General features: G+C 48.9%; 1 protein-coding gene across 5 annotated transcripts in view; it reads left to right on the forward strand.

Moving 5' to 3' along the window:
- KANSL1 (KAT8 regulatory NSL complex subunit 1) overlaps nt 1–20,937 on the forward strand; it is an 81,581-nt gene that overhangs the window by 55,120 nt on the left and 5,524 nt on the right. For 4 of the 5 annotated variants that reach the window (XM_068996282.1, XM_068996284.1, XM_068996281.1 and 1 more), the window contains 8 exons: nt 4,432–4,573; nt 8,395–8,499; nt 12,258–12,373; nt 13,743–13,932; nt 16,510–16,675; nt 19,220–19,402; nt 19,724–19,882; nt 20,183–20,334. In XM_068996282.1, coding sequence (XP_068852383.1) covers nt 4,432–4,573; nt 8,395–8,499; nt 12,258–12,373; nt 13,743–13,932; nt 16,510–16,675; nt 19,220–19,402; nt 19,724–19,882; nt 20,183–20,334 — 1,213 coding nt within the window. The remainder of the gene's footprint in view (nt 1–4,431; nt 4,574–8,394; nt 8,500–12,257; nt 12,374–13,742; nt 13,933–16,509; nt 16,676–19,219; nt 19,403–19,723; nt 19,883–20,182; nt 20,335–20,937) is intronic. The other variant, XM_068996285.1, reaches the window with a different exon arrangement.

Here is a 20,937-nt window from a genome sequence, read left to right on the forward strand (position 1 = left end):
AATGTCTCTCTCTCAGCAAAAGGGGGGCAATTGGGATGAGCTGTGTTGGAATGCAGATCATGCTGGTCCCTGGGCTGCTGGCCTCTGTCTTGGGCAGGAGCTTGGCTTAGCCCTTCTTGTGCTTCAGGATTTGTGCTCCCAAGTTTTCCCTGAGCAGTGGGGGTTTTTCAGTGGAAATAAGTCTTCACTCCCAGGCTCTGGAGGTCCTGGGTTTGTGTGAATATGGGAATGAATGAGCCGAGGGGAGGTTGGAAGATTCAGCAGAGTGCCGAGCACATGCTGGGAATAGAAGAGCCCTTCAAAGCTGATGGTTCTGTCCAGGGGTGGGGGTGGGTGTTCAGCTGAACAAATTGTTCACTTTGGCTTCTTTGCAGGCAGAAATGTTACAATCAGCTAATGAGATTGTTCTCGAGCCTTGTGGGGTTTTCTCTTCTTCCCTCGGAGTCGTCATGAGAGTGGGTTTGGCAGAGCTTTAACTCTTGCTCCACACACTGATCTGGTTTTGCATCGATCCAAAATAATAATAATTAAAAAAGGATAAAAGCTTGGTGAGCTGAAGAATGAATGTGATTAATATATGGAGCAAAGTGGAAAATAGCAGCTGAATGGGGTTCAAATCTCTTTCTTTAGTGAAGCACAGTTTAAGATTACAAGAGCAATTTTTAAAATTGCATTTGTGTATTGCTCAAGGATAATGCTTAGAATTGTCTGTGTGAGCAGGGCACATGGGTGTGTCACAGTCACAGAATTCCGGGATGGCTTGGGTGGGAAGGGACCTTAAGGCTCATCCATTCCCCCCCAGCTGTGGTCACCTGGCAGGCATCTCCGGACTCCCAGTGCTGCAGCCTCACCCAGTGGGCAGATACTGGCTGTCTTACTGAGGAAAGGTCCCATCCTGTGCCTCGGGGGCTCTGTCCTGATGCCACGGTGAGGCTCCTCCAGGGAAGGGGCTGACACTGTCCCAGTTTGCCTCTGGAAGGTGAGGGAGGCTGAGCTGTGTGTTTTTGGGAGGAAGGTCTCAAACCCCTTTGAACCACTCTTTGGTGATTTTTTTCTGTCCAAAGCTGTGTAGGAAAGAGGGGAGTGAATACAGCATGACCTCTGCATTGGAAGGTGACTGCCTTCCAGGGGACAGCAGAGCCCCAGGGAATATGCCAGTACAGAGTGGAGGAGGGGAACCATATGGAAAGTGCCTGGAAAGCTGGAGCTTATTGCCTCACTTTGTGGCATTAACCTGCGAGTGTCCGAGGCTCTCGGAGCTGCCGGGTGCCCCGGGCTGTGCCGCCTCCTGGCATCACTGCCAAAGGCACTCTCTGGTTCCCAGCGAGTCCCTCCCATGGCTGTTCCAGCTCTCAGCCTGCTTGGCTGCCTGCAGAGTTTCTCAGTGTTTCTCTGTTGTGTTTCTCTCTCTTCTGACATCGACTGTTTCTTCCAGTGTGACCTGTTACTCCTCATTTAACATCAAGATGGTTTGGGTTTGCTCAGGTGCTTGGAGTGGCAGAAACAATCTCCCTCCAGACCCCAGTGGCCATTTCTCGTTCATTCTGCTGACTCCTTGAAGTGGTTATGATGATGTAGTTCCCCTTCAGCCTGTAACTTTCCAGTCTGAAATCAGTTCTAGCTCCACGGCAGCTCCATGTCATTACCAGGATGGTTTAGCAGCAGCTGGTGGATCTGCTCTGCTCACTTTGCAGCTGGGCCTTTAGCAGGGCAGTCTCCTGGTGAAAAATAAGTCTGCTGGTCTCTAATTCCCTCAGTTTGCTGGGGCTGTCTCTGTCTGGTTGGAATTCAGCTGCATGGACTCAGCAGAAAGCAGTATGGACTGGTGGGCAGATAGACTGACTGAGGGTCTTGAAGCTGAGATTGAGATGGGATATTGGGAAGAAATCCTTCCCTGAGAGGGTGGTCAGGCCCTGGCACAGGGTCCCCAGAGCAGCTGTGGCTGCCCCATCCCTGGAGGTGTCCATGGCCAGGTGGGACGGGGCTTGGAGGCAGCCTGGACTTGTGGAAAGTGTCCCTGCCATGGCAGGGCATTGGAGCTAAGTGACCACTATGCCAGGGCCTAACCACCCTCAGAGGAAGGAATGTCTTCCCAATATCCAATCTAACCCTTCCCTCTATCAGTTTGAAGCCATTCCCCCTTGTCGTGTCCCTCCGTGGCCTTGTACAAAGTCCCTCTCCATCTTTCCTGTAGACTCTGTTCAGGTTTAGAAAGAAAGGAGTGGGTTTCCCTCTTCCCCAGAGCAAGTGGAGGTTTCAGATTCCCAGTGGTCACTGCAGGACATCACACTCTATGTTGTGCACGGTTGCTCCTTTCTAATGCTAGATGAGAAAAGAATAATTTTCACAACACGCTTATGGAGACATTAAAGCTGAGGAATATCCGTAGGTCCTTATCCTACAGCTGATCCCCATGAGGGGAACATCCATCCCAGGATGTTGCTGGCAGCACCTCGCAGGGAAGGGTGGAACCAACTGGGAAAGGCTCAGTTCTAAATATAGAGACACACTACGCTCGGTGCTGTTTTGGAAAGTGTGGCTGAGCCATCATTCTGTTCTTCCCCTCCTCCACTGCTGCCGCAGGGTGTCAGAGGATGAAGTGTACATTACTGTGTTTCGCTTTCTTGGGTTATTTTTGGTTCAAATCCAGTGGGTTTTTCTGGGGTAGGATGTGTCCTGATTTTAAGGTGAGGAGCAGGTCTGCTGCTGCTTGTGCTGCCATGTCACTTAGGAAACTAAATGGATTTAAAACTATTTTTTCATACTTAATCTCAATTTCTGTGTAATCTGAGCAAAAGAATGGGTTGTATTTAACAGCACAGGCCAGTGTTCCAGCAGGCAGAGGTTCTTTGTAATGTTGGGAGAAGCAAACCAGGGAATTGGCACTTCGGATGTGCTCTCAGCAGCATTTGATTCTAAAAACTTACTTCTAAAAATAATTCCCAGGGTTCTGTGGATCCCCAAAGAGCAAACTGCCAAATTCTGGCTTTACAGAGGGAGGTTTTTCCAGAGAGAAGGGCTTGAACTTCTAAAGGTGTTTTGGAAAAGGTCTTGGAGCAGGTTGGGAGGGCAGAAGGCAGCGGGTACCGTTGCCTGTTCTGTGGGAATGTGGCCTCATCCACAGTGGCTGTGCAGGGACGTCGCCCGTGCAGCCGAAGGTCCAGCAGGAACGTGGATGACGTGTCTTGTTCTACGTGCATGGGTTTCACTTGCAGTTTGAAGCAACCAACTCCTCCTTTTCAGGGTATTTCTATTAGTTGATTTGAAACTTGTAATAAACCTGGGACTTTTTTGTATTTATTTCATTTTTAGGCAAGTGCATTTGCTAGCAGTTATGCCTAAATCAGGGCAGAGGCCCAGGAGGTGCAGATTTTTAAAAAAACTTGATGATTTCTGCTCCTTCCCATCTGCAGCTGGGGCTGCCTCAGTACAAAACCTCATTTACCACGTGCTGCTTCTGCTGTAGTGGCTGGTTTCAGCTCTGAAATGGGTTAATCTCAGCAGAAGACTTTCTGGTTTGATTTTGGAGGAAACATCTGGACGTTGCTGTGGCTCTCCTGCCCCACATGCTCTGGCTGGTTCAAAATTGCTACACAGAAGGAGGGGGAGATGGGCAAAGGGAATTATTTGGTGATTAATTTCTTAATTGCTAAGCATCCATATGTGGCAAAGGCTTTGTGCAGCAACACTGGATTTGTCAGCACTTTCTGCTGATGCTTTGTTTCCACACCATGTCGGGGCTTTCTTCCTTTCTGGGCAACCTTAATATCTATCCACAGGAATCAGGATGCTTAGGATATATTTTCATGGTATTGTGGCTTTTAATGTGGAGAGTGGAGCCGTGGATTTATCCGTTCCTTACCATCTTTGTGTTCCTTTCTGCCCTGGAGTGCAGCAGTAGGGATTGAGGGTGTTTTGATGACAGTTGATGTTATTTTCTGGCTTCTTTATTTGCTGGGTCCGTCCATCAGATGCAGAAATCAGGTCTGCATTGCTGTTGCTTGCTCTATGCTGTGCAGGACCTCATTGCAGGGGAGCAGCTTGTGCAAGGTTGGCCCTGTTGGTCCTCTCCAAGCAATGGTTTTACTTTCAAACCCCAGCAGTGGTGGTTGTGAAACTTGTCCCTGAGGTTTAATTGTGGCCACATGGTATGAGCTGCTGTTCAGGTGGATTTGGGGACTGATGACAGACTTTTTTTTAAAGATTTCAGTCACTGGAATGTGACTGAAGATGTTGGAATATTGCTCTGCAGAGACATGGTCCTTGCAGCATGTCTGTAATTCCTTGGTAATTATTAGCAGTGAGATGGTATCAGTTCTGCCATCCAGGATGGAGCTTTTGATCTGTCTGTCAGTTCTCCTTGGATTTTTGTGGCCTGTGTAATTAAAATCACACTCAGAATAACCCCCCTTCCCCTCTGTGTTGTTGCAGGAGGCGAAGGGCAGAGTGGAGATGGGCAGCAGACCGTGCCGCCATCGTCAGCCGCTGGAACTGGCTCCAAGCCCACGTCTCGGACCTGGAATACCGAATCCGGCAGCAAACGGACATTTACAAGCAGATTAGAGCCAATAAGGTGAGGAGCAAGGATGCCTTTGGGTGCCTGTGGTTCTGCTTTGCCTCCTAATGGCTCTCTCTGACACCAGAGAGTGCGGATGCAAAGTCTGATGCTTTTTCCCCCCTGCCTCTCTCCCAAAACAGATTGCAAAGCTGTGACTAATTGTAATGCAATTTGGCATGGGCTGTGTGTAGTTCCTGTCCCTGGTTCAGTACAATAACGTGAAGGGAGCAATACCTTACTCTAGAGTCAGTCTTTGGTGCCGAGCAGAGCTGGTGCTGTTGCGTGTGTGACGCTGTTCCCCATCGCTTAAACCTTTCTCTTTTTATTTGATATTTTTTTAAAGCCTTCTGATTCTTTCTTTTTGGGAGTAGCCAAAGATGGGGATAAGAATAACTGAGACTTAGTGGGAAAGGGAGTGGCCTGTGGAGGAAGTTAGTTTGGAGGCTATCACCCAGCACAGGCTTAAAATTGAGTCTGTTTCGTGAAAAAGATCATTTCTTGGTGCTGACCTTTCTCTGTGGAAGGAATTATTTTTTTAGAGTTGCTCTCAGATGGTGGGAGAATGGGGGAGAGCAGAGAAGGGATGAGGAAGGGATTGTTACGGAGACTTGTTCAGGCATGCACATCTAAATGTCAGGCCTTGGAGGGAGGAATGTCTGGAGTTTGTGGCAAGAAGGCTCCTGGTATTGCATCGACTGAGAGATCCTCAGGAATTCAGTCTGGCAAACGCCTTTCCCAAGATGTGTGTTGCTCTGGGGGTGGTGGGGAGAGGCTTCCAGGGGGTAGAAAGCAGGGGAGGGAGACTGGACTTGGATGCAGCTGTGTAGAAAAACAGGCTTAATTGAGTGAGTGAGGGCTCTAAATGAGGAGGTGGAAGAGCACGGCTTGTGAGCAGAATCCATTACTGAGATTAGGGCAGAAGGCTTCTGGGAAGTGGGCAAATGATCCTTCAGAAAGGATCATCTTCCTTCTGTCTTAAAGCTGATGGTGCAGCATGGTTTTAAGTACAAAATACAAAATAGCTGAACATTTATATGCTAAAAGTTATGTAATGGAAGAAACGAGAAAACTCCAGTAGTGATGTGGAAGGTTCAGGGCTTTCACCAGGTGATGACAACTTGACAGGCTCATGAAATGGACTGAAAATGGTTACAAGCATCCCCTGTGTTTTTCTCTGAGGCTGCAGCCTCCAGGTCTGAAACGAGGTTCTGGCCAACAGGATCATCCTCTTTGATTTTTTCAAACCAAAACTCAACTGTGATAACCCAATACATGAATTTAAGATAAAACATACTGCTTAGGGTGCAGGGGGGATTCAAATCTTGAGTGTTTTGGGTAGTGGCTGTTCTGCCTGAAGAAGAAAAAAACAGAACCACGAATATCACATAGCCCATCTCTGAAAGGACTTGCTGGAGATTATTCCTGCACCCAGCTGTCGTTATCTTGATGTCATTGAGCTCTGGGATGGTTGTAAAACAGATTCTGTTTGCACCAATGAAAAACTAGAGAGAGTCTTAAAAGGACTTGGAACAAGAATAGGGGACTAAAGAAACAACCCTGTGTTTTAATAACACTCAAGCTTTTTGGAATGGATTTGGCTTCAAACTGTACAAGGAAAACAGTTAAAGAATTTGGAAAAACCTTGTTTTTTCTATCAACATAACTCTAGCTTATTTGGCCATAAGGAGGTTAAAATATAGTGCTGCAGGAATTCAGAGTTTTACAAGTTCTAAAGTTCAAAGAAATTCTCTTTCATTCTTTTTTAGGTTAATTACCTTTATATGTCAGAGTTTACATCCCAGTGTACCCTTCAAGAAAGACACATTGCTGTGTCAGATCAAAGCAAGGGAAGGACCAGGCAGTCAAAAATAACCCTGTGTTTTGAGGATAAACTGCTGCCTGGGTGTCTCAGCAGGAATTGTGCTCTCGGCACATTCGGATCGGCTCAGTCAGAGCCGGGTGAGATGTGGAGGAAAACACCAAATCAGGGAGCGTGTGCTCAGAGCTGATTGTAAAATACCCTGTTTCAGGCATTTAAAAATAGCAGGCTGTTGTGCTTTTGGATTGGAAGAGTGTGTACAGTAAATGTAAGGCTCTGGATGTCCATGAAGGTCATCGGGTGGTTTTGTTTCATTTCACAATTGTGCATCCTGGGGCATGGAGCAGCTCCCTTCATCCCCTGCCTTTATCCAGAGGCAGAAGTCCTTGGTGGCAGCTTCTGTTCCTGATGCCCAGCTTTCCCCACCTGCTCCTCTCGCTGAGCATACAAGAAGCCCGGATGCTTTCAGGGGTGTCAAAGGGAAGCAGTATCCTTGTTCCCAATTTTGGATTCAGTCCCAGTCTCTGCATTTTCTGGAGCTGACCAAGCTCTTTGCTACACCATGGCTAAGGATGTTTCTAGAAGCAGTGCTGAAAGGTGATGGGCTGCTTCTGGAGAGGATCTTTCAAGAGTAGAGGAAAATCCCAGAAGTATTGGAGTTTAGACTTCCAGCCCCTCTCATCCACTAAACATCCTTCTGGGATGCCAGAAAACTCTAGAAAACCAACATCACGTATGTTTCAGACACCAGCTGCTTCCTCACTGCTGGTCAGAGGCCACCTGTGGTTGGATTTAGTTTATGAACGGTTTTTAAACTGTCCCAGAACTGCCACCACCTTTCTGGAAAGCCATGGATGTGTTGAACAGCCGGTTGTGTCAAGGCAGATAATCATCCTTCGAATCCCAGAATCCCAGGCTGGTTTGGGTTGGAAGGGACCCGGTTCCAGCCCCTTGCCACTGAACTGCAGGTGACTTCCACTGTGTCCCATGGCACCGGTCACATGGGATTTGACTTGGTGGACTTTGAGGGAAGCCTTGTAGCCCTGTCCTCTCTCCAGATAACGTGCCCCGGTTCCCCTCCAGGCTCACTTTGCTGTGATACACTGTGCAACCTCCAGAATTGTTTTCAGATGACTGATCTGCCTGTTTTGATCTGAGCAGCCCCTTCATGGTTCCTTGTTTGACCAAATGCAACTCGTGGGGCTTGTCTTTGTCCTGGACTGTGTTCGTGGTCTGTAGGTTCCACCAACTCCCTAATCCCTTGCACATTTTGCCCTGCTTTGTTATAATACAGCTCAGAATATGCATAATGACAATGATTTTATTTCACTTTGTGTTGTTCCGAGAGCAGAGCAGTCCTGCCTTTAGATAAAGCTTCACTCAGAGTAAAACAGAAGCAGGACAGCATATGTTAAACCTGATAAAACAGTGCTCAGCCACTGTGCTTTGTCCTGCTAAGTTTATAGCAATGTCTTTCTTTCCTTATTGAATTTTTGTAAATACCACTTCTTCGGGGAGGGGGGGGGAAGTCTGCTCCGAGTAACAAGTTTGACTGTAGATTTTTGGCACCCACTCAAAACTGTTTGCTTGGCTGTGATGGCCAGTTGCACTTTGTACGATGAAAGCAGTCGCTTCCTGCTCTCTGCTTCAGCAGAATGCTTCCTTTGGCTTGGCTGGCATGTGTGTCCCTGGAGCTGCTGGTGGGGAGGAGGGGAGGGGTGGGAAGCGGGACAAGCAGTGGTTCAGCAGCTTTGCCCAAGAGGGAGCTAAATGTCTCCTGTTAATGGGCTGGAGGCATGTGAGCTGGCTCCAGCCACTGTCCTTCCCTCTCTGAGTTAGCTGTCAGGAAAACCTAGGCAGCAGCCGAGGATTGGGTTTGACATCACATCTGGAAGCCATAGTGGGAGTTCAAGGCCTGCTGTGCAGCCTCGGGGTTTGGGGGGACGATGGGTGTGCATCATCCCTGTGGAGACCGAAGGATCTGCAGTTAATTCCTGTTCCCTTCCCTCTCTTCCAGGGGCTGATAGTTCTCGGTGAAGCATCACCCCCTGATCCTGCAGTAGATGATTCGTCCCGTCCCGTTAGAGCTGAAGTTAAGCTGGAGCCTGGGGCTGAGCGGCTGGTAAGTGCCAGCAGTGGGACTGACTGCTCCAGGGGCTTCATCTGCAGTGCTTCCTTCCCCAGTTTTGGGGAGGGAAGGGTCATCCCTTAAGCTGTGGGGCAGAGGGATGCTCAAACCATGGGACTGGCCTCCTGGGGCGGCTCTTCCCTGTGACTCCAGGTGGGAATCACTGATCTTGGTCTGTAGCTCACCCCCTCCTGCCTTATTTTGGGGTTAGTAAACAATAGGATTTAAACACCTTTTAGAACAGAGTTCCTGGGGGCACCTTTGTAATATGCATTAGCATTTTGTGAAGCTTTAAAATCCTAACTAATCCTTTCCCTACAGCAAAAAAGTACCTCAAACTGAGAGCAGCATGATTAGCAAAGGCTGCTAAAGATGTGGCTATTTAATATCTGCCTGATCATTCCCCCTTGGAAAGGGCATTAATGATTGCAGTGAGATGCACTGGAAACTATGCAGAGTGCCAGGTATTTATTATTTAATGCAGAAATGTAGGGCACAGACTAAAGGCTTGATCGTACTGTTCAGCCTGCCTGTGATTGCTTAGGATCCTGGGGGACACACAGACGTATTAAAGTGGAGGGTTTGGAAGTTGTGGTGGAATAGGAAGAGCAGGATGGTCCCTGTGTGGCTCAAACTTCTGCTGCCAGGCTGCAGCATTCCTGCTTTTCTGTCCCAAGCTGCAGCATTCCTGCTTTTCTCTCCTAATGCCACGACTGGCTAAAAATGGGGTGTCACTGCAGCTTGAGGTTCACGGACCAGTATTCAGTGTAGTTGATACAGGTAAAAACACTTCACTAGAAGTGACCATAAAATTGTCCTTGGAGTGTTTTCCTCTGTCCCTGGTAAGAATTTGTCAGAGATTTCCTGATACTGAGTGATAATATGCAATACTTCGAAATTTTCTGCTTGGCGCTTTCCTGTGGCCACTCCTGCAGCCCTGTGTGCCTTCTTGGAGCCTGCTCTTCAGAAGGGTGTTTATTCCCCTTCCCCAGGGACACACACATCACTCCACACTCCCAACTTCTCTGTGACAGTGCTGGAAGTGTCACCCCTGGAACTGCTGCCTCCAGCACCCAGTCCCTGGGCTTGTGCTTAATTAGGGCTGCTCATTAGGGCGGGGTGTTGAGTCAGAGCCTTGATCTGCTCCGAGCCAGAGATTACCCAGAGACATTCCCGGTGGTGCGTGAGGGCTCTTACTGGAAGGGGATCTCTTGGGCCTCTCCTGGAGAGGTGCTTATCATTTTGGCACCCTCCAGGCTTTTCCCCCCCCCAGACTGGCAGAGCAAGAGACACATCTGCAACGTGGAGCAAAGGGAGGAATCCATCCTGTCCCACCCCCAGCTCCCTTGGATCTCCTCCTCTCATGAGTGCCTCCCTTGGCCGGCGTGCGCGCAGGATACGTGTCCTTGGGCATCAGCTTCATACGTGGGATGTGGCTGATAATCCCCAGGAGGAACTAATCCTATCACCAGTGGAGGGAAGGGCTTTGCAAATAGGGTCTGGGAATATCTGCTGGGAAATGGAAGCTCAGTAGGTGAATAAATTTTTTTGCCTGAAGATGGAAATAACACGAAGCCCTGAAGACATAACTTGACTGTTGATTTTGGTTCCTTGGATTGCTTGTCTAGTGAAGGGGCTGCACTCAAAATATTTAATTAGGGGGCAATATCTGGTAATAGGTGAAGGTCTGAACCTTGCCTGCTTTATTGGGGTTTTTTGGGAATACAGGGGACATTCCTGGTATTAGCTCATGGCTACCTGTCCGCACACAGCAGCTTTGCTGCCCTGATACGCAACAGCAGATGTGCTACAGTTGAATCTTTGACACCCCCCAGGATCCTAAGGACCTGGACTTCCAGACTCAAAACACATAGAAGAGCTCAATCAGGAGCAGGGGTGTGATCCTGGTGCGAGGGATGCTGCTCTGGATCCTGGCCTGGCTGCCCAGCCAGCCCTGGAGGACAGTGTGGCCTTGGGAGGTGCACCAGGAGGTGTTGGCTCTGCTCATGTGTCAGGGTACACCCATCTCAGGGTGATAAAGAGAGCCTGGGCTGCTCCTGATAAATACACGTTGTATTGATGCTGTCCAGCTCCTCCACAGGAAGCAGCTGACTCCCTCTGTTCCTATCTGGAACCAGCAAGACACGGAGCAAGCTCTTGGAGAAGTTCCTCCTTCAAGACCCTTTCTGGAGAAGAAAATAAACGATTTCTAAAGAGCTTATGAGTCATGAGTACCCGCCCTGCTGCCCCGGGGGTGCCTCCGGCGGGTGTCACGTGAAGGCTCAGCCTTGCCAAGCCTCTGGAAAGCAGAGGAAAAGTGTTCAGCTCCTGCACTGACTTCACCTGGCTGGGGAGCTGGGTTTACTTGATGGCTCAGGTGTGATCTGATCTTGCTCCTGTGTCTCTCTGGGTGGCAGAGCTGGTCTCATCCTGTCTTTGCTCCCCCATAGGAGAAACGTCTCTTTTAGCAGAATTGTAAAACCCCCAGCAAAGTTCCTCAAACAGGCCCAGGCAGAAGTTGTCTGAGTTGTTAGAAATGGCCCTTCCCTGGGTGACACAGGTTTCTGCTCTTCTGGACACCGTTAATCCAGCACTGCCACGGCCTGGTTTAGTTGTTTATTGAGTTGGGGGTGTTTGCAGGGAGGATTTAATCACCACAATCCGGATGGGTTTGGGATGGAGTCAGGACCAAGCAGGGGGGGCTTGGCTGACCATCTGTGTGGTGTCAGAGCTCTGCTTTTGCCTTTTTTATTGGTACTTGAACCACATCACCACCATGTGTGCTCAAAGGGGGAACCCCAGCGAGAGACAGGGCAGGGAATGTAGGAAGTGCTGCACGAAGGAAGAAAGGAAGTTTAACCCCAGGGAGGAGCATGTCTGACACCGAAAACAAGGCACTGCATTGATGGGGCTGGAGGTGATGACTGCCAGAGGTATGGACACTCCGGGCCATGCCAGGGTGGGGAGCAGGAATGTCCCTGGTGGGAGGTACAAAGCCAGTGTGTCCTTGGAGGCTTGGTGACAATTCTGCTGCTCCCTGCAGAGCCAGGGAGTTTGTGTTTCAGACCTCAGGCAGAAGGGATTGGGGAGCACAGTGTCTTTAACTCAGTTTTTACTCACTTTCCTCTGCCAAAAAGGTGTTTGCAGCTTTGTGTTTATCCAGCACTTTTAGCGTTATGGACTCGCCCTGTTCCTATCCAAACCCTACAGCCTGGGTTCACACTCACTTAAAACACTCCTTAAAATGCTGTTTGGACTGTGTTTGCACAGGTAGTGAGTTAAAATGCAAATTCAGTTTTGCAAGTCTGTTCCACTCTCTCTCCCTCCCTCCCTGTTTTCCCCCAAAGTGCTTAGGCAGGAGCTTTCAACCACATGGCTCAGAACAGAAACCAAACTGCAGGGGAGACTGCAGAGGTTTACAGGTGGTGATGAACTTGTTTGCACCATGGAGACAAAATGCTAAAATCTCCCTAAAGCCCTCAGCCTTTCATGCTCCTGATTGCCTGAGGGGAATTAAAGTCCTTTGGATCTTGGAATGAAAGAGCTGCCATGTATCCATCCTCTTGCTGCTCCCTAAGATCTCCTTATGTCCCTGGTCTCCTGTTCATACAGTGACTTCTGAACCCTGGTTTGAAGTCCCGTGTGGAAATCCATGGCTGCAGTGCAGAATCCTCAAGTAGAACCCAGCAATAAGAAAATTGTGGCTGTTCAAGAAACTTTTATTAATTTATGTTTTTCTCACCCTTCTTTAGAGTGTGTCTGGATCCCAGCCACTAGAAAACTTGGGTATTTCTGCTGCAAATACTCCTGAATCCCATCCCACCAAGCCCTGTGGAGCACCAAGACCCGTCAATGGAGTTATTAACACGTAAGCTCTTGGATATTATCAGAAGAGTTTGCTTTTATGATCTGGCAACGTCCCGTTGGAAGCCAGGCTGTAACTGGGTTGGTAATGGTATAAATGGTGTCTTTTTTCAAAAAGTACAGTAGTAGATCATGCCTGGAAACATTTTGGAGGAGATTGCTTGCTTGAGGTTTTCTGCTGCATTGTTTAGCTGAAAATGGAATTAAACTGAGCTGTGTTTACATGAGCAAGCCCTGCAGGCAGCCATGCACTGAGCATGGCCAAAACTTGTTTCTTTATGAGTAGTTTTAATACATCTGCAAATTGTATGATTCAAAGGTACTAATGCCCTGCTCACAAAATTATCAGTAACCACTGACCCACTTTATTGGAATTATGGAGAATCCCATTGATTTGGGGAGTAAAACTTCCTAAATTCTTTAGTTCTCCAGGCTGCTTTTGTTGAGAAAGTCGTGAAGTGGGTAAATGAAAACAAGTGAAAGACACTCCCCGATGCTACAGGGTTGAACCACTTGAAAACCCTTGAAAAACATTGCACTTGCTCAGTGCCTTGAAGGAGGCAGGGGAAAAGAGAGGGGAAAAAGGGAAGGAGAGAGGGAGGGATGGATCCTGCACTGATGTAGTGCGAGCAGGCAAAGGAGGCTCGGATCAAGGAGCCCATGGCTGCAGCTGGAACACTGCAGGCTGTAACAGAGCTCTTTGTATCCCTGCAGCCTTTGAACTGCACAGCCTTAGACCACAGGGCTTTAATGTTTTGCATTTTTAGAAATGAAACACTTGTAGAATAGACATGAAAAGGTTCCGTAGATGAGGCGCTGCTGCGCTGGGATCTGCTCGGGGCACGGGGTATTGATGCCAGGGCTGCTGCATCCTTTGTGCCTGAGACAGACAGGTTGATGTTAGCGCTGCACCTTCCTGGGGTCACTGCTGAGAGTTGGCATGGGTAGAGATCTCAAATATTCATCAGAACCAAATTTACATCAGGGTTAAATATTTTTTCTATAAAATTATGTTTTCTTGCATTTAGACTCATGAAAATGTCTTGTCTTAAGATTCCCCAAACTCTTGATTCTGGAGGAAACTGAAGTCTAGGGTTCAGTTCTATAGTGGCTTTTGCTCTGTGATGGGCTTTCAATGCTGGTTTTTTTGTTCAGAGCTTCCAAAGGTATTTTGTCAAAGGTTCAGTTGTGGGAGAGTGGAAGGTGACTGAATTAAAAGCAAAAACTTGAGTTGGTTTAATAAAACCTGTTGCCTCAGGAACTGCAGAGCTTTAAACTCAGCTTGGAGTGTTTGCTCAGGTGTGAACCATGAACCTGCTGGTAGTGCTGCATGAATAACAGGGGTTTTCTTATTCTCCTCTCTTCTGGGACAGTCTGCAGCCTGGCCTGGCAGAACACGCTCAGGGAGATGGCCAGGAAGCTGAGGAGCTCCTGCATAAAAAGCAGCGCCTGTCCCTGGTCCCCTCGGACGGGACGTGTGTGGCCGCTCGCACCCGCCCTGTCCTGAGCTGCAAGAAGCGGCGGCTCGTCCGACCCAGCACCATCATGCCCCTTTCCAAAAAGGTGAGTTGGGAGTTTTTTGCTCTTGTTTTTCTTGTAAAGATGGAAAAAAACAACAGGAAGGAAGAGCAAGACAGCGGGGCTTCAAAGGCTGTTGGAAAAGCAAAGGAGAAACGAAGGAGAAGGTTGTAATGTGTTGGAAGATTTTTCTTAGCTGTCACTGGCGAGGGAAGATGCTGAACTCATGCATTTTCTTAAGCCAACCAGCCTGAGGTGAACTCAAGGCCAGGTGGGTCAGTGTGGCACAGTCTGAGCAGGAGAAAGAAGCCCTGAGAAGTCAAATATCAGGAAACCTTAATTCTGACACAGGAATCAGCAAAGCCCCAGGAACTCTCTGCTGCTGTTCAAGGGAAAACCACAGTTGTGTGCCCAGGCATACGTGGGATGAATGCCCTGTCTCTTCCTGTTTTGTTTTCTTTATTATTATTTTTTATACTCCTCTCCCTTATGCAGAATTCATTCAATGGAAATACAGTTTATTGCCTGTATGAGGAAGAGCTGTGTTTCATTCTTTTTATTTTCTCTTAGGAATGCCATAAACTGTCAGTTGGAGGGAAAATAGTGAGAAATGGAGGAAATAAGGACCTTTATTTGTGCATACAGAACCATAATGGCAAAAATCCGCTTACCTTTGAGACAAAGTGTTTCAAGTCAAACTTTCCCACAAGGGCTGGGGGATTTTCACTCTGCGGATGTTTTAAAGAGAAGCTCCAAAAGCAGCATTTTTCTGAGCAAAACATTCTTGCTCAGCCGAGTCAGCTTTAACCGATCACTTATCTGCAGTTTTATCTGGGGTATTTCTGGGAGAGCTCTGCAGTGATTACTTGCAAGATCTCCAGTGAGTTGGAAGTTGATGAACTTTCTCGTCTATGATGCTGCCTTGTGCACTCGGTGCTTGAAGAACTGGCTGTTAATTCTGTGTTAGGTCTTTGCTGTTGTCATCAAATGCATTTGGTAATCAGAGATGGTTCAGAAGAGCAGTTCCAGGGATGGAAGAAGTGCCAGAGAGCAGGGGATTTCTGTGCACTCCTCCAGTCATTCCAGAGACAGCTGAGTCACGGCCAAGTCGTGCTCCAGAAATACCACGTCCAGTCGCCCCTACTCTCCTGCCCAGCACAGAGTGGCTGTGTGGATTGAACTTCACACGTACATTGCACAGATGATGTGGGGTTTTTGATCTTGTAATGTTTTTATGGTTTTCCTCACAATTTGGTGCACACATTTATTGGAATGTGTGCCCAAAGCTGGGGGCAGCCCTCCAGCTCACACAGTGGCAGAGTGGCAGGATTGCCTCTCTCCTTGCACAGCCATCCTGGTTAGAAAGCCCCGTGGGCTTAATTTTTATTATTTTTTATTAATTAATTAATTCCCAGCAGTGGTTCCGCACTGCTGATTCATGCTCATTTTTGGATCCATCATAACCTCCACATCCTCTGGGCAGGACTTGCAGAGGCAGCAAAGTAACTGCTCAGTTACCTCTTCCTCCTCTTCTCTGGGCACTGCATTTGCTTCTTGCATTTGCCCTCAGTGAATGATATTTGATTTATTTTAGATAATTTCTCTTAACCTATAACCAGGAGTGTGTTTCCAGCTCTTTCTTTCAAGCAGCCCTTCCCAGTGTAGTGTTACTTGCTGTGGACATGCTCTCCCATCCTTCAAGTCATTCATGGAAATTAATTGAATAATTCTGACTCAGAACAGGCTTCTGCAGGATCCAGCTGGATCCATTCTTCCGTTTTGGTGGGGAATGGGGGGTTGTTTTCTCTGCGTGGGATTTACATCCAGTTGGGTGTCTGCCTGCAGTGGTTTCACACAAATGAAATCTGTATCAAGGCTATAAATCTGTGAATTGAGACTCTGTCCTGGATTAAGGAACAAGGTTGAGAACCACCTTTGTCACTCTGTAGATGTCCCTGGAAGTGTCAGCTCCTGGCATATAATGATGGCTCTGACCCATTGGAACTATAAATGGCTTCTTTCCCCCTTCTCTGACAGCGGAATTGTGCTGCTTCATGGTTTTTATAAATGAGGTTTCAACCTAGATAAAATTAAACACTTTTAGTCAAATTTAGGAGCTGTTAAACTGTCTGTGCTAGTAAGTCGTAGTTTTCAGTTGTGTTTATGCAAAGTGAAAGCATCCTCTTGTGAGGCCAGACTAAATTAACAGGTTCTGTATAAGGTATAGAAAAAAAAGGGGGGGGTGAGGGGGGTGTGTGTGTATGTATGTATAATAATTATATATAATAATATTATTGAGTGTGCTATACATATATTATACATAATAATTATAATTTTATAACAATATAAATGTCACATAACAATTCAAGATAAATGATCTAGAAATAGAATGAATTTATTATATTTTTATTAATAATAAAATGTAACTATAATATATAAAATATAGGTGTCTTGTAATGTATTTTGTATGCATATAGAATATGTATTTTTATATATATATGTACAAGTAATGTTAAAAAAATAACACCACCTCTAGGATGTTTTTCATGAGCTGTCAGAGGAGTGTGTGAGGAGAGTCCTTGGGCTCGCTGACGTGTGGTGTTGCCCCGTGTCCCTCTGCAGGCCCACCGTACCAGCCTGGCGCGCTGCAGCTGTGACGTGAACCCCTCCTGTGCCCTGTGTGGCACCCGCAGCTCCACCACTCTGGAGATCCAGTACGATGCCCCTCTGCTGGAGCGCCTCTCCCAGCTGGACTCCTGCATCCATCCTGTCCTGTCATTCCCGGATGGTGAGTGCGGCTCCCGCGGCTCCCGCTGGGTCCTGGGTGGTTCCAGGGGATGCTTGGAGGTGCCCCGGGCTTCCAGGGGAGGTGCAGATCTGCTTGGGTACAACCAAACTTGTCCATCTGCAGGTGTTTTTGGGATGAGAGCATTGACTGGAGCAGGAGGGTCTGGGAAAGTGTTATACCTGGGCTCTGCTGTGTTTTGGGAATCTCGACCTGGAGCCTCACTCACAATGGGGAAGCCAAGCAGTGCCTGGGAGTCCTTCCTGGGACCTGGCTCTGGGGTCTTGGGGTTCTAAACCACTTGAGAAATATTTGCTTCCATGAGTTTGTCCATTTGTATAAAATGATTTGTGGATTGGTTTGTCACAGGAAATCCTTTTGACCTTCTGAGGAATTGTAAATGATCTTCCATGGTTCGGTAGGCACAGCAAGAAGGGATGTTCCCGTTAGGACACTCAATTTCCTGTGTTACAGCTTCAGGGTTAATCATCATTAAGAGGAATAATTAACCAACCCTGACTGTGGGGTATTCACAGATTTCATGTGTAGGGACTTTTCCCAAGGGAAAAGTAATTTCCAGAATCTTCTTGAATGGTACTTTTGTCGGGAGAGTTGGGCAGTGCATGGATCGTAGTGGTTCCTTCCCTTGGTGGGAGTTTGTGGCTGCCTGAGGTGTAAAATTATGGCTGCCCCATCCCTGGAAGTGTCCAAGGCCAGGCTGGACAGGGGTTGGAGCAACCTGGGATAGTGGAAAGTGTCCCTGCCCAAGCCATTCTGGGATTCTCATGCTGGGAGGAAGGTGTGTGTCTCTGCTTCCCATGGGGGTGTCAAGTGGTTGGTCCAGGATAAGTCACTGGGCTAATGTGTGTGCTTGGGTTTAAATTCCAGCTTTTCACAAACTTCATGTGACAGTAGGAAATGCAGGGAGTGTCTGGGAGCAATTAATGTGGCCTCTTTCGTTAGCACTATATTTAAACCAGACTAAAATAGTAAATTGGCACTATTTTTAGCTAGATCCCTCCCCTCCCAAAGACACAGCTCTGATCAGGAGTGCTCAGGGAACTTAATGAACTCCTGAAGCAGGAATTTCTTTCCTGATTTCACAGCACTTGTGATCCTGTGTCTGTAGTGCTAAATCAAATATCCTGGGAGGTGGGGAGACAACCTGTTGGGTGCTATTGCAGCAGAGGCACCAGGAAAATTATCCCACATTCTTCCCATTTTTAGGCCCCCTGCAGCCAGCTCACAGGGTAGAAGATCCTTTCTGGCTGTATGAGATTAAAAAACTTGGAGTTTAAAACTTAATTGGTGTAAAGCTTAAAACACCTGTATAGAAATAGCCATTTTCCCCTCCTGGTGAACTTCGTTTATTCAGTAATGCTTAATGCAGTTCACAAGGGTTGATTTTTGGGATGGGGGTGATTCCTATCCCAAAGAAAAACCAGGTAAGCTGTTCAGGTGGGAAAATTGCTGTGCCTGGTGCTGTTGGTGTGCACTGAGGTGTCTCCATGCCTGTGAGCATTAATCCAGGATGCTGCTGGGCTGTGGCTGTGCAGGGGCTCAGTGAGGATTCCTGGTGGATGGAGCTGTGAGCATGTGCTGACTTTCACTTTGAGCCAGTCTCTCCGGTGCCAGCCGGGATCTCCGGAGCAGTTTGCCAAGGGCAAAACTGCCAGGCACTGCAGGAGGAAAAGATCATTTATTCACTTATTCTCCTGGCAAGCAGGACACAGCCAGCAAGGCCTTTAACCCCTGCACTTGTGCCCTGCCAGTGCTTTGTCCCCTTTTGTCCCCTTCCTTTCAGGGTGGTGTGGGGTTTTTCTGGGATTTTTTTCTGGTTGGTTTGATTTCTCGCTGGGAATTTTTGGATGATGTAATAACCTTGGAGGGAGGATGAACGCTGGGCTCACTGTGGTTGCCATCTGCTGGTCCCTGGGAGCCCTGCACTGCTTCCCGAGGAGCAGGAGGAGGAGGGATGGTGTCACTTGCTGCACGGACTCTGCTGCCAGCAGGGCAATGCCAAACCAGCAAAGAACTCATTTTCTCCTGCCAGCGTTTTGTCTTGGCATTCTCCCCCTCCTTTCAACCTGTCCCCTCCTTCCACAGATGGTATGTGAATTGGGAGGAGAAAGCAAAAGATGAACAGAGAGCAGAGGCCATTTTCCCAAAGTCTGACCACTCCAGTGGCTGGCAGCATCCCTAAAGGACTGGCCTGGCCCCTCTCTGCTTTTTGGGACATGTCCCCGCAAACCAGCAGTGATGGCCAAAGAGCTGCCATCACCCTGTGGCAGCCCTTCCTTAGCAAGGGATTGGGTTAGAGCTTGAACCATCAAAGTACTTGGAGTGCAGCTGTCCTTGCTTTCTCCAGGGAGCCAAGTCCCTCCAAGCTCCAGCCCCTGCTCTGCCAGTTCCATCCTGTTTGCCTGCCTGGATCCACTGGGGCTTTCCAGGCCCTGAAATTGGGAGGGAAATACTGGGACAGGGCGATGGGACCACAGCTCTTTGTTACATGATTCATGTGGATTCCATGTTCTGTATCCCTTGCAGATGTGCCGACGAGCCTGCACTTCCAGAGCATGTTGAAATCCCAGTGGCAGAACAAACCCTTCGAGAAAACTAAACCTCCCAAAAAGCTGTCGCTGAAGCACAGAGCCCCCGTGCCCCCCAGCCTGGCTGACCCCGCGCGCAAGGACCGCCACAAGCTGGTCAACTCCTTCTTCACCGCGGCCAGTAAGTGCTGCCCCTGCCCGGGTCAGTCAGAGAGGAGCAGGAGCAGGAGGATGCCCTTCGAGTCCCACTCCCAGGGGTGAGGCAGGGCTATGGCAGGGCTGCAGGTGAGGTGTGTGCAGGGGCAGCTCAGGTTTGTAGGATCTTCTCGTGCTCGGTGTCAGCCATGCCCACAGCAGTGCCACAGGTCTGAGCACACCTCCCCAGCACCCCCATGGTGTGGAGAATTTGTAGAGCTGGAAAACTCTGCCCAAGCCTCCTGTGCCAGCAGAAAGAGAGGTGAAAGCAGGCATTTCATAGCTCTTTCTCTGTTCCCCTCCTCAGAGCGCTCCCATCAAAAAGCCCAAGCAGACAAGGCACACAGGCCGCCTTTAGACGATTTTTCGGCCGTGTCCAAGGCCGAGAGAGCGCCAGAGCGCTCTGCCCAGCCTCCTGCCTTTGACAAAAAGCGATTGCGAGACTGCTCATCTGAGAGGAGTGAAGGTAGGCCCCCAGGGGCAGTGTCTCGGGGGGAGCTTGGGCTTTGCTGCATCCTCAGCCTCTCTGCCCCAGAGAAGGGGGCACGCACTGCTTTGGGCCGAGTCGCCACCGCAGCAATGCCTCGTGTGCTCTAAACTGCTTCTTCCCCAGGGCAGCCCCCTCGGAAGGTGCTTCTCTTTCCTGCTAAGTGCTCCTCAGCACTGGCCATTTCTGGTGCACATGGTCCTTTCCACCACCCCCTTGGGTGGGCTGGGTTTTTTTTGCTAATGTTGTTTTTCATTTTCTCCCGCCCTCCCCATGCAGTGTTGAAGCATCACACGGACATCAGTGGCCCGAGCTACCTGTCAGCAGCTGTGGCTCCCACCCCTCACAGCCCCATAGCTCGGCAGCTCTCCACCTCCTCCGAGGGCTCCGCTCCTGCCAGCTCCACTTCCCAGGGCACCTCTGGCACCGCCGTGAGTATCTGCTGCCTTCTGGAGGGGTTCTGGGCTCAGCTCCATCATGGGGGCTCAGCTTTTGAGCAGGTTTTGGGCTGGGGAGTGCTCAGTGTTCCTCTTGCCACACTGGACCCGTTGGTTCAGCTCATGCTGGGGTTGCTGGGTGGGTGTTGGATGTGTTGGCTGTGCAGCGCCAGGCAGCTGCAATTCCAGGTTTGCCATCAGCTCAGCAACTGCTGGTGAATGTTCCCATTCCCAGCAGTCCCTTGGCTTTGCTCCACATCCGGATTTTGGGTTCTGAAGCTTCTGGGCTGCCAGGAGAAGAGCTGGGCCCCAGCAGTGCTGCTTCCACTGGGACAGCTCCCCTCACAGCCTCGGTGGTCTGTGGGTGGGCTTGGGGTCACAGGGCCAGGGCACAACAGTAGTGGTGGCAGTCTCCCACCTGTACACAAGCTCCAGCACTCACTGAACTCAGACCATCTTCTGAGACACACTCAGACTCCCAAAATGCTTGAGGATGGCAGGATGTGGGACCTTTATGAGCTGTGTGAGTGAGCAGAACTGAAACTCCCTCCCACTGTGCTCCGGGACAGAGCGATGGCAGAGCTCCTCCACCAGACA

Source organism: Aphelocoma coerulescens, chromosome 27 (assembly GCF_041296385.1).
Source record: "Aphelocoma coerulescens isolate FSJ_1873_10779 chromosome 27, UR_Acoe_1.0, whole genome shotgun sequence".
Lineage (NCBI taxonomy): Eukaryota > Metazoa > Chordata > Aves > Passeriformes > Corvidae > Aphelocoma > Aphelocoma coerulescens.